General features: G+C 36.7%; 1 protein-coding gene across 2 annotated transcripts in view; it reads left to right on the top strand.

Annotated features, from left to right (window-relative positions):
- The first annotated feature begins 477 nt into the window (after positions 1-477).
- Positions 478-14,330, top strand: part of LOC145666488 (snRNA-activating protein complex subunit 3-like) — a 52,384-nt gene continuing 38,531 nt past the window's right edge. For both annotated transcript variants that reach the window (XM_081733752.1, XM_081733751.1), the window contains exon 1: positions 478-951. In XM_081733752.1, the coding sequence (XP_081589878.1) occupies positions 710-951 (242 nt within the window). In that variant the 5' untranslated portion in view covers positions 478-709. The remainder of the gene's footprint in view (positions 952-14,330) is intronic.

Here is a 14,330-nt window from a genome sequence, read left to right as displayed (position 1 = left end):
TTCAAAATATTGGGGGGATGTGTTCCCCTCGTTCTCCCCGCCAGAGACGCCCGTGAGCTATCAAGAGTTGATGATATTTGAAAGATGTTTATAATTTTTTGTAGTTTTGATACAAGAAATACAGAAACATTTTCTAGTTAAGGATTCAATGTATAACGACACTAATTATTTGAGTTCTACTGTAGCTTGAGAAATGACCATTATTCGCAGTAAACACAAAATTTTATTTCTACTTGAGACTTAGTTCCATTGTAGTTAGCGTCAACACAATGAAAATTAGCGTATTCGTGTGTGTGAACCGGCGTAAAAACTGCGCCGATTGAATGGTGAAGTGGGGTAAACTTTTTCTTTGGGAACTTTAAAATTTTTATGTATATAAAGAGAGCAGGAATATCGCGAATAACTTTTTTGCGACTTTTAACCGAATTGGAATTATTTCACGTCCCATTTAGTGACTTTCTGTGTCAACTTTTTGGCAACACTGCGTCACTGTTTTCATCAACACTATGTCAAATTAGTTTACCTGTTTATACCACGATAGATTTAACTTTTTAACGAACCTCAGAGAAGGAAGATACCATATTCAGACTGTTAGGAAGAATTGAAAGAAGTGTATAATCAAACTATAATTTGCGTGCTGATTTTTTAACTGAGTCAACAGTGGCTACCAATAACTGTCAGGGAGAAATATAATCTCTTATCTCCTACGATGGATGCAGTGTACGGCTCAGAATTTCGACAATGGGTGTCCGAGAAATTACAACTGAAAGAACATTTCACTGAATTTAATAAAGAGATCAATAACTTCTTTTATAGAGATTTACCTCCAAATCAAAGGAAGCCTAAAGAACGCGGAGGACAACCTCCTAGGATGAAACACGAGAGGCTTATTAGGTTGTTGCTTGAGGAAATGCCTGAAGAACAGGTGGAAAGTCTAGAGAGAGCGTGCAGGTAAGATCTTTATAAATATTCCGTGGAGATTAATAAGCTGTCTACCTTTAGAGAAATAGCTTCGGTTTAGGTGATAGCGAGCCCAGAATCCAGTCGCATGTACCTGTTCTCAACATTGAGTTACTTATTAATTGGGTTAACTTCGGCAGATGGCGACCGCAAAATACAAAATTTACGGGAAAATGAACAGAATCAAACAAAATATCGGCATGAAAATAAAAAGAAAGAAAAAAAAGGCTGAAGTTTAAGAGTTGCCCCTCCAGTTTCAAACCAACAAAAACAGTGAAAACATTAAAACGTGCAGTTTTATTATACGCATCCATTGGATAAGTAGTAGTGGTGGTAGGGTGGGTGGGAAGACATGATCTGAATATTTGTGTCTCAAACTTAAGTTTCCTGAGTTTCTAACACTATGTTTACCGAAAGGTTGTATAACTAATAGGGTCATGGTTTGCCCAAGTGGGCCCAGCCCGAAAAAACCCGGTGGGTTTTTTCGGGTTGAACCCACATGAAAAAACCCACTTTAAAACCCACCTGGGTTTTTGACCTATTTGTTCGTATATTATTGGTACAACTAAGGTGATCACATTGTAAGTGATTTTTATCAGGTTTTACACTTTCCGTGGGCAAATTAGAGGCTTTCACGGTAAGGTATACAACAACATTCAACATAAGACCTTTATAAAGTTCTGAATGCACTAAATGAATTTTAAAAAAACTTAGCTTGAGATAGTTATAGAAAAAATGGCCTATGTTTAGCAGAAGGGGTCCAGCTCTTTTCACAATTTTGGTAATTTCTGTTCATATTCGGTTAGTTTAGGGTAGGTTAGGTTAGTTTAGTTTATGTTATATTAGTGTAGGGGTACCGCATAATTTTCCAAAAAATGATAGAATTTCGCTTATTTGTACTAATATTAGGTTAGTCCAGGTTGGCTGAGGTTAGTTTATGTTAGGTTAGGTTAGATTTGGTTACGTTATGTTACGTCTAAGTACTTGCATCATTCATTTCTCCTGTAAATTTTGTGTGTTTTACGTGCTTCTGGACCCCTTGTACTAAACATACTCCGGAAAAATTAATGTATGGATTATGCTTATAGCCTATTTGGAGTAAAATAAGCAGTTTTGTACTTTAGAAAATATTTTCCGTGAATAGTGTGTTCATCGACTTGGTGACACCGAGGGACATTATCACACATACGTTTGACGGGTTTAAGGTCATAGGTGCCGGCACTAATAGTACATATGTAAATACATTAATAAAACTATTAGTATTATTTCTTACCTTTGATGTAAAACACAAGTTTCTTCAAGTAAAATTTGGTTTTCCAACAATAACAGTTTAGGTCAGTCATTTGTTGCTACTCTTCAAATAAGCATTCTGTAGAATCAACACCAGCAATAAGGCAAAAATTCTTGTCAAATTTAAGAAGCTTAATGCTCGGGGTTCCGAAGACTATGTAACGCTTACCAGGGGCGGGTCCAGGACGGACTTCTGGAGGGGTCGGTGGGTTGTAATACTGCTACTTAGAGTTACTTTTAAGAGCTCCAAACTCTGGGATGGGTTTTATTTTTATATATAAAACAAGAAAGTTTCCTCTTCTGAAGGGGGCGTCCCCTGGATCCGTCACTGACGCTTACTATTTCAAGTGCTAAGTTCAAATTTCCGTACTAGTGAAAGTTTTGATGTACACGCCGTGAAAGAAGTGCTCGGGAAATTCCCAAATTAAACGCAGAAGGATCGGAATGAATACTTCAACAATAAAACTATTTATTTTACGCTTAAGCCTGCCATACGTCCCGTAAAATACGGGAAAGGCTCGCGTCCCCGTAAATTTAGTCGGGACAGAGAAATGTCCCGTATTTTAACTCCGTTCCATTTCTGCTATCATCATGAGCTTATTCGAAAAGTGAAAAACAAAAAATTCTGACATTGGCTGGGAATCCTGTAATTAGTGAATGAACAGTACGCTGTTGCATGTAACAGTTTGCAAGTTATTACACCACCCTGTTCGATTTGATAGCGAGCGAAATTTGCAATGCTACTTTTTCCATTGCATTTCCAGTGCATACTCGGATACACTCCGGAACAAAAAAAAAAAAAAAAAAAAAAAAAAGTGGCTTTGAGTGTTTCTACATTTACAAACACAAGGAAGATGACTAACCTTTTCTGCAGCAACACATTAGGTAAGTTAAGAATTATAATCTTTTTCAGAGGCTAGGGGCACAGAATTGTGTCTTGGTCCAGGTCTTAGAAAAATGTAAATCTGGTCCTGACAATTACACACGACACAAGGAAAAAAAATCCGCTTTTCATCAGATTAAACTGACGAATGTAATTTCAGCAAATACAGCCATGCAAATAAATATTGCTAAACGCGCGAAGAATATTGAAGATAGATTGTACCACTGATTTAAATAATTTGCATATTGTTTCCCTGTAAAGGATTTTTATAGCACATCTTAAGTTTTTAGGCATCTTCAGTCTGTACAATTAATTGCAGCGTAGGAACAGAGAAAAGCAGCTGCTGCTTAGTGAACTTTCGCCTATTATATTCTTGAAAAATAAAATTAAATCTTGTAGTTTTAGTCTGGCGGAATGAAGAAAGTGGGAGGAAACGTGAGAATCCCGAGAAAACCCACCCACAAGGTGTTTATCCACCACAAAGCTTACTTTGCGCGAGCTGGAATCGAACAAGGAACCCCGTGCACTAGAGGTGAACGCTCTACCACTGAACCACCGCAGCCTTATTATACTTTTGTTCATAACCAGACTACAGTTCATTGCATTGTGTTGGAAAGTTGAGGAGGGGGGGGGGGATCTGAGGTGTTCCGTATTCTCATGGAGAAAATATGGCAGGTTTATTTACGCTGGATGATGTTAATTTCATATAAGACATTTTAAAAGATTTATTTATTTCATACAACATGAATTGTATCTGTTTTAAATTAATAGACCCCTTTTGGTATTCATATTTGGCGAACGTCAGTCAGGCTTCTGGATGACTTGATCTACATTTGTTCATTTGTCTGCCGAGCTCCTTCATGGCTATGCGGTTAGTGTACGCGTCTTCGGCGTGGGACCCGGGTTTGCTTCCCGGAGGGAGCTCATGTGGTTCGGATTCCATGTTAATCAGTAGGTCCCGTTTCATATAGCCTCGCTGCTGAAAATGGCGTTAAACACAAAATCAACTTAACTCGTTTGTCTGCCTCTACCACACATACTACAGGGTACAATTTTCGGCCTTTTAAGTTAAAATTGTCAAAGCAGGAGATACTCTAAATTTTCTTTATAGATTTTAGCAGCATACCAACGTAAAATGTCAAAATGGCGGCCATTTTTTCAAAACAGCGAATATCCACGCTACCAAGCGCAATTTTCAGTCTTTTGAGTTGAATTTTTGACGGTGGAAGCACGAGATATGCTAAATTTGCTGTATAGATTTTCTCGGCGATCGAATGTAAAATTTCAAAATGGCGGCCATTTTTTTCAAAACAGCAGTAAGTAGAAAATTGTTGCAAGTTGTGACAATGACAATCTTGAAATAAAAATCACATTTTAACACTTTTACCCCAAAGACATTGAAATAATTCGAAAAAACCCGATTAAACCCGAAAAAAAACAATTAAACCCAAAAATCCCCGAAAAAACCTATATGGGCCCAGGTGGATTGGGCTTTTTCAAACCCTGAATAGGGTACTATATTTTTCAGTTAAAATACCGTATATCGTATCTCATATTTTATTAAGTACATTAACAAGCAAGGATGCTATGAAATATATTTTATAGTATCCTTGTTAACAACAGCAACACAAGTAGGCACTAGCTCTTTGTACTCTTAAACAACGGAGGTGTAAGAAGAAATTTGATTCCTTGCTCATGAACATCTTGAAATTCTGTCTGGAAAATTGTGTGATCAGATTATTTAATAACAAGTTTGCGGAACAAATAAATAGAAACGATAATATTAATCATAGTAATGAATAATGAAGCTTGTTTTGTAGAAGTCACATTGAAACTGGGGATTAAGGAACAATTTAATTTTTAATTTCACACATATTATTAAATGTGTTATTACTCTTAGACAATGAAAGACAATGAATACTACAAGCATATTCTACATTTAAAGAAATATTTACTTTTGCAGCTTCCCAAAACATGTTCGTTGAAGGTCCAGTTTTTACTTTTTTGGACCACATTAAAACACAATACTTAGAATCACTCCACACTCCGTTTATCCAAAATAATCCTAAAACCTAGAATTATGTTGAATTCACTAAATTTAACTTTATATACACTTGTACATCCCTAAACACACCACTTCACTCGTATATTACACTGCAAAACAATGGAAAAAGTAGAAGCTGTTTCATATTACTCTCTTTTTAAGCAATATTCCGGGTTAAATTCCAAAGTTGGGCGTCCGTTTCCAGCAAAATTTTTAAAATTTACAGGAAAGATATGGATAATTTGATCGTTTGTGTTCTTGATAATATATAAGTCTCGAAAAATCTGTTTATTTGTTATATATAAGCGGTTTTAAACATGAGACTATACGGCAAGCAGAGGGAACTACTTGGCGCAAGGTAACCAAACAGTTGCATTGTGGGAAAGAAACGAGCATTTATGTTATCAACTGGCGAATGTACAAGGGCAATGAACTAATCGTTTTAACATTTGTGAAGCAATACATTGATAACGAGCAAAATCTTTTAAAAGTTTGTGAAGAGCACGGATTAATGAACCTAATAACAAATTGCAGAAAGTGTGGAAAGGAGATAACAGTGAAAAAACGTGGCGAAAGCGGACGCCCAACTTCGGAATAAATGCCAATATTCCTTACTATTAGAAAGAAAAAAAGGCATTTTAGGAACTGTCAATTTTTGTGTAGTTAAAGAATAACTTGTGATGATCTTTTTTGAGAGATATTATCTCAATTAGCTAGGTAGTTTCAAAGCGACTGACCCAACATATCGAGCCCTTGTAAGAAGTGAAAGTATGCTGGAATTGTTGAGTTCCAACAGGTTAATTTTGGGGTTATTTTCGGTGGCAATTAAAACGCAATGCCAGTAGCTTTCTTAACTCCACAGGAAGACAACCAATACGTAGGCCTACTCACGCAACGGCAAATATTATATGGTACCATTTTTTCTATGAACCAATAATACATACAAAAACTTAGATTTCCAAATGAAACTATATGCCTTAATGGACTTCGTCAAAAAATGGGGGCAACTGCCTCCCTTTGACCCCGCTAATCGCCGCCCATGCCCGCAGGGCTTGGTTGGGTTCTGTTCTCGACATAAAATGGGCTTTCTGTTGAATCATGGAAACCTCTCGCGTCTTGCAATAAGTACTCACTTCCACATCTCTTTTCTTGTATTAAACATAGCTTTACTGCCAAACTTACACACTTAACATCACATAAGAACTGCAGATATCATTTCTTATATCGTTTCTCTTGTAAGTTTTCCTATTTTTTATAAAAAACGGAGGGGCAACTCTAAACTTAACCCCAAAATATTGAAGGATGACGTTGTTTCATGGCACCAGAACCAAGTACCTTGTTTTTGTGTAAATTGTGATAAAGGTAGAAAACATTGACCCTGCGGAGCTTCTAACTCCCTTTGCTCGCTTAGCTTTATTTTATGAAGTAAGTAACACTGGAGATTTTATATGTGTAAGATTTGGGAAGAAACTAAAAGATACCTAAAATGGGCCGTCCTCGTTAAAGAAAGAATAAATAAGTAGTAGTAGTATCATTCAATTGATGCGACTTGGCCCTTGTGACAGTTGCTTTCCACTGTGTTTTTTCCCTCTCCTTTCTTCCTGCACGTGGTCATAACAATTAGCCAAGAAGCACTGTTTCTATGGCAACAGCACGTTCAGCCAATTATAGTGGCTCATTTCTCTCGCTCTGCAGTGGTAAACATTCCACCCTCTCCGCACGTTGCCAGTTTGAACATTGTTTTAGTCGAATGTCAACTTGAGTACTGGACCTGGTGGTTATTGAAAACATTCCTTTTAGTTCATTTTTGTGTCATTTAGCATTCTCCATTTAGTAAATATTAATATGGAACAAGAAACAATTCAGTTGTTCTGCTCGAGTAGTTTCAATATTCGACGCAAAAGCTGGCAACGTAGCATTGAGCATCACGTGCGCGCAACGAGCTGTCACAAGCGATAAGTAATATCAATTGCAATTTAGTAATGAAAAGCGGCTCAAGTGGGTCTTATCTGGAGCCACCATCTGCGGCACTTTAGGCTATTATTTGAATGATATATGGGCAAGATTTTACTTTGACTCGAACAGTGACTAATCAGTTCTTATACTTCCTCGAACTGTTTGTGTCTTTGGTGCGAAATCCTTAGTTAGATAGATTGGTGGTAGTTCACATTTTTGTGAAAAATGTTACAATTTTGGTCAGTTCTGTCCACATTAGGTTAGTTTAGGTGAGCTTGGTGGCTGATATTTAGTATCTCCCCCAATCTTGCACATATAAGATTTACAGTGTGTTACTTACTTAACAAAATATAGCTGAAAATACAGCTAGCGAAGGAAGTTAGAAGCCCCCAGGCGGCTTGTACTTCTACCTTTATCACAATTTAGACAAAAACAAGGTACTCAGTTCTGGAACCATGAAACGAGTTGGGGGAGATACTAAATGCCATCCGAGTTTGGATTCGTTTAGGTTAGGTTAGTTTATGTTAATGTAGGGTCCAGCATAATTTTCCAAAAAATAATAAACTTTCGCTTATTTCTGCTTATATTCGGTTAGATTAAATTTGGTTACGTTATGTTAGCTCTAGATACTTCCATCATCCATTTCTCATGTACATTTTGTGTTTTACGTGATTCTAGACCCCTTGTGCTAAACGTAACCCGGAGGAAATTTCAGCAAGCTACAAAGTTAAATTTAACGTAATACAGGTGTTTTTAGTTGTACAAGTGTAGGGTAACTAGTGCAGAATCATACAACTGCTTTACGGCAGATAAAATAAGAGAATTTATTCAAAGATGACTCTATTAGATACTATTTTATACCAGCGGTATATTTGTGCACAGTGTACGGAACAGGGTTGGCTGGTTTAAACCAGCTGGTTTTTTCAAAAAAAACAACTGGTTTAAACCAAAAAACAAAAAAATGTTCGTAAAAGTGTAAGTGTTTGTAAAATCTTGATGAACACACATTTGTGGGTTATCACGTTTCACTCCCGTATATTATTCGTATTATATTCAGACCTAAATTCCCCATTCATTACTCAAAAAGATTATACTACAAAAGCAACTTTTTTTTACAAGTTTATAAATGTTTATTTTGTGATTTTTTTTGTAGTTGTTATTATTGTTATGTAATTGCAATCGAAGAAAAATTCTAAATATTGTTTCGTTTCAATGTTTACTATTGATAAAATACATCGAAAATGCCGTACTTTTTGTGTGTGTGTGTGGGGGGGGGTCATACAGACCCCACGAGAGGCAAATAAGTATCTTTGGTATCTATTTATGTATAAATGAGTCTGAGCCAAAGTGGACTCAAATAATTCGTATCTTTATTCCCTTTTCTTATTGATATGCAGATTAAGTCGGTGTATTTCTTTAATTTGGACGAATAAAAGTCGTTGTTAACTAACTTGAACTAGATTAGTTCTTCTGTACTCTGTCGTACTTTGAAATTGTTCATATGTAATTAATTCTGTGTAATGGTTTCACTTGTGCAACTGTTTATCTTTTTGTCCTTCTGAAATGACTCTTGACAGTTATATTAAGAAGCATGTAAAGATCAGTACAACGTATTTTTTTATCAGGATTCCTTCGTGAGTGAGTCGGCAGACGTATCGCATTTGTGGCCAATTAGTCCTGGTTCCGAGTTCAAATGGAGGACAATTTCTCTCGGATGTAACTCATACAGACCCCACGAGAGGCATTTAGTGAAATAAGTATCTTTGGTATCTATTTATGTATAAATGAGTCTGAGCCAAAGTGGACTCAAATAATTCGTATCTTTATTCCCTTTTCTTATTGATATGCAGATTAAGTCGGTGTATTTCTTTAATTTGGACGAATAAAAGTCGTTGTTAACTAACTTGAACTAGATTAGTTCTTCTGTACTCCGTCGTACTTTGAAATTGTTCATATGTAATTAATTCTGTGTAATGGTTTCACTTGTGCAACTGTTTATCTTTTTGTCCTTCTGAAATGACTCTTGACAGTTATATTAAGAAGCATGTAAAGATCAGTACAACGTATTTTTTTATCAGGATTCCTTCGTGAGTGAGTCGGCAGACGTATCGCATTTGTGGCCAATTAGTCCTGGTTCCGAGTTCAAATGGAGGACAATTTCTCTCGGATGTAACTCGAGAAGCGGTTTTTATTCCGCTTCAAGCTTATGTGACCCCTTCCAGCATAACCCGGTTGTTGCATAATAACATCAAGGCGAAACAAACTTATTTCTGTCCATATATGATATGAATATATAGAGCAAATCATTTAAACCATAAAAACCTGGTTTAAACCAAAAAAACCGTTTTTTTTTTTTTTGTTTTTTTAATAAAAACCATGGTTTTTGCCAACCCTGGTACGGAACCTGTACTTTATCTTCACAAGTGAAGCGTTACAAGTATAAAACTATGACAAGTGCTACTGAAACTCCGATTATTGCAAAAACCAACTTCGTTTCACTACCCTTGCATACGCACATAATAACCATCGCTGACGCGCCTGCTGCCTTCGAACACGCTCCCGCGCGGGCCTACCAGCTTCGCTCTGCTCTGACTCGGCTAGATACGATTCGTGCTTTTTAGTTGCCACCCAGCACAGGTTGGTACATCCGGAAGCGTATTTATACGCAGATCGTAAAAAATTGTATAATTGCTTCTGGTGGCCCCCTTGAATTCTATCTATAATTTTTCAACAATTCTTTCTAATGTTGTGCCAAAAGTAAGCTATTATAACGAAAAAAGTAAGTTCTTACCATATTACTGTGAGAGTGGATATTTTGTCAATATTTCAAACCATCATAAGTAACTTTAAAAAAAAAAAATGTTATGTTAATATACTGAAGAAGGAGAGGGTTTGAGGGTCCGCTATAAAATTTGGATGCCTTAAATCTAGCTATAACGAAAGTGCTTCATTACTGAACCGAATATTCTGGTACTAATATACTGATCTCCTAACAGTGCAAGCTTTCTTTTAAGTACGCTTAGATTACATAAGTGTGGTTGTGATTATTAAGTTTCATTTCATTTTGCTTTAAACATACCACACACATCCTCGGACGTCTAGTGGATGTCGTTGGGAGATCAAAATTTACATGACACCAACGAGATAATTTCTTACCAGTACTAGGTTGTCATAAGAGGATACGTATCTCGGCGGCACAAGTTAAGAGGTCGCGTTTGTAGGGATATTGTGTGCCGATGCTATCTGACGGATCCAAATGGTAGCGGTGGCTTGCACGACGCTATGTGATGGGAGGGCATTCCAAGTTACGAACTTAACACAGACAATTGTAAGATGTCGTACACTACCGTCCTGTAAGACCGCAAAAGATATATATACCTCAGACGTTCAAGGGATGTCCAATCAAGGAATATTGGGACATCTATTTTCTCCAGTAGACATTGTGTGCAAATACATACGTCTGGTAATGTCCAGCAGATAAGTTTTCTCTGGGGCATTTCTTAGTTGTGGAATGGTCAGTGGATGGCGTTTCAACTTCAAAATATTGTCCCGTTTGAGAACATCACATTGCATTCTAAAGTACGTCTCAACAAGATTTTATCAACATGCAACTGTGGTTTCATGGCTTTCGCTCAACATGTGTGTATTTCACTTCATTATTGAGTATGCACTTCTTAAGTTAGTTAACAAGACAGTGGATTTCAAACATTGACACATTGTACTCTATTTCCAGTTTACCTAATATGACCTCAATACGCGCTTTCATATAGTCCGCATTTTAAATTTGTTTTTCTCCCTAATTAACAGTAGTCTTCCTGCAGTGATGACATGTATTTCTTTTTTGTTTGTCTGATGCTTACATTTCGTCTGATTCTGCTTATCTTCTTGTAATTACTTTTTATTTCGAAGCCACCATCTGCGATACTTAACCCAGAGAAATAATCAAATGAACCTATCTTTTCGGCACAAATTTTTCAATTTGCATCTATGTATTGTTACTCTTCCACGGATTAAGCACATGGAAGCACATCAGCAGTACTAGAGTTTCGTTTAAAGTATAAAACATTTCATTTAGTGGTGATAATGCTATTTCACATAATAACTTGTAGATTCTCCAGGATGCATATTTAAACATAGAAAGGAACTCACCTTGCATCCGTGTTAAAACTCCGTAATATTCAATACTTCGGCCCGTGTTGAAGCCTTGGACGCTATCACTCCTACCACAAATTGGAAGAGATTACGGCATTTATTCTGAAAGGTGGTCATCTGCCTGATTTTCGAAAAAAGCATAATAACAGCTACGAAAATTTAAATGTCAATTTCTAGAACCGCTTTAAAAGGTATAGTAAGAGTAGGGTAAGCTAAAGAAGAGTAAGGTAGGGATAAGTAGGGTAGGGTAGGACCAGGTTAGCTTATGGTTAGGGAAGTGTTGACCCATTTTGTTAAAATTAATAGAGTGTAATTTCTCGCCTCTAGAGCGTCTCTGCACATCTGCAGCCTTGTTTAGAATACAAATGCCCGTTACTTTTCTACAATCCAATTATGCGGTAACCTTGCGCGAAGTTGTTCCCTTCGCTTGCCAAATATTTCCATGTTTATAATCGCTTATAAGAAAATAAATTAATCACAACTTTCTGCTTTCCTGGTAAACTTTACGGTACACTCTCCAGTTGCCCATCGGTAAGTAGGAACGCTTTAAAAGCGTATAGTAGAGTGGATAAAATAGGGAGAAGTTGGGTAGGATAGGAACGGGTTAGTTTAAGATTAGGGATGCTTTTACCCATTTTCATACAATTAATATAGTGTAAGTTCTCTTAGCCAACTTTGAATATACCAGCTGAAGCGGGCATTGTGGAGGTAACTTTCCTTACATATCAGCACACAAACGAGCAAATTATCATTTTCTTCCGGGTAAATTTTCAAAATTTTGTGGAAGTGGACGACCAACTTTCAAACTTAATCCGAAATTACTGATACATTATGTTGCAAAAACTCCGAGTATTCAAGAAGCATTAAAAATGTTTTACACTTGAAGGTCTGAACTTGTCCATTCGCTTTTAAGGTGTGAAAGTAGTATTCGTGGAAAGACAAATCCACTTCCACTTCTCACTAACTTTTCTCACTGTATCTGCTTTGTCCTTTAGAATAACCAGCTGTGTCTGTTCATTTATATACAAAATATGGAGTGTACTTTTAACAAGTACTTCCACGGTTGGAAAGTAATAAACCATAATAGTTACTATCTTCAAATACAACAATACAGTGACAATTATTGCATATCTAGTATTGCAACTTGCTGCATCCAAATATACTATAATTGAACTAGACTGTTGTTTCGGCAGTTTCTCTTACCTTCATCGGTGATCTAATAAGCTCACGTGAAAGCTCTCTTTTCTCCCGCTTCTCAGAATTTCTTTTGCATTTCTTTCTTGTATACAAAATGACAAGGTTTAAGCTCTTCTTTTGTCCGGTGTGCTACTGCCAGGGTTTTTTCCAAGTGGGCCTAGCGCAAAAAAAAAAACGCTGGGTTTTTTCGGGTTGCACCCACCTGGGATTTTGAGGTTTTTGTTAGTATATTATTGGTACAACTAAGGTGATCATGTTGAAAGTGATTTTTATCAGATTTTGGACTTTCCTTGGGCAAATTAGATGCTTTCACGTTCAGGTACACAACAACATTCAACATAAGACCTTTATGAATTTCTGAGTGCGCTGAATGAATTAAAAAATAAAAAAACTTACCTTGGCTTGAGATAATTATAGGACAAATCAATGTATGGATTATGCTCATAGCCTGTTTGAAGTAAAATATGCAATTTTATATTTTAGAAAACACTTTCCGTGAATAGTGTGCTCGCCGACTTCGGCGACGCCAAGGGACGTTATCCCCCATACATTGAGGGGTTTACAGGTCATAAGTGCTTGTGCTACCAGTAAATATATTAGTAAAGCTATTAGTATGATTTCTTATCTTTGATGGTAATGTAGTATTCTTCAGTAAAGTTTGGCTTTCCAACAACAGTAGTTTAGTTCAGTCATTTGTTGCTAACTCACTCACTCCATGGCCTATGGGACCTGAAGGTTCAACGCCGCGCTCACTAAAGCTCTACACTGACTTCTATCCTTAGCCAACTGGATCCAGTTTCTACTTTGTATTCCTATTTCTGCGAGATCCATGTTAATATTGTGCTCCCGTCTGCGCCTAGGTCTTCTTAATTGTTTTCCGACTAGTCTTCCAGCTAAGATTTTGAAAGCGTTCCTCCTTTCTTCCATCCTGGCTACATGACCTGCCCACCTGGTCTTCCTAGATTTGATGACCCTAATAATTTTTGGTAAACCGTATAAATTATGTAGTTCCTCGTTATGAAGTTTCCGCCATTGGCCATTCCCGTTCCTCTTGGATCCGAATATTCGTCTTGTTCTCAAATAATTTCACTCTATGTTCTTCCCTCACAGTAAGCGACAATATTTCGCAACTATACAGAAAAACACGTATGATTACCGTTGTATATGTTTTAAGCTTCAAAGTTCTCGACAGAATTCGCGACAAGAAGTTTTGAACTAAATAATAACACGAATTCCCTGCTTTTAGTCGACATTTAATTTCTTCGTGAATATGGTTTTCATCTGTTAATATTGATCCTAGATATTTGAAAGTATCCACTTTATCAAAAGTATTATTTGATATGTCATTTGTTGTTACTCTTCAAATAAGCATCTGTAGAACCAACATCAGCAATAGCGTAAAAATTCTTTATCAAATTTAAGAAGCTTAACGCTCGGAGTTCCGAATACTACGTAACGCTTAGCATCTCAAGTGCTGAATTCAAACTTTCGTACTAATGGAAGTTTCTATGTACAGTAAAAAAAAAAAAAAAAGAAAAAAAAGAAAAAAAGAAAAAAACGCATTTTCGGGAAAAAACCGTCCCGAAAGAAGTCCTCGGGAAGTTCCCGCAATTGAACGCACCAAGCATCGGAAGTGAACGCTTCAACAATAAAACAGTTTTACGCTGGAAGATATTTAGTTTCATTTAAGACATTTTGAAACATATGCTTTATAAAATATGTATTATATCTGTGTTAATTGGTTTAAATTAATTTTTGGGAAAGAACCGTCATGCAACAAGTGCTCGGGAAATTCCCGTGATTAAACACACAAGGCATCGAAGTGAACTTCAACAATAAAACCATTTA

Source organism: Thermobia domestica, chromosome 12 (assembly GCF_964235325.1).
Source record: "Thermobia domestica chromosome 12, izTheDome1.hap1.1, whole genome shotgun sequence".
Classification (NCBI taxonomy): Eukaryota; Metazoa; Arthropoda; class Insecta; order Zygentoma; family Lepismatidae; genus Thermobia; species Thermobia domestica.
Note: the sequence above shows the minus strand (reverse complement) of the source record. Positions and strands in the feature narration are given on the sequence as shown.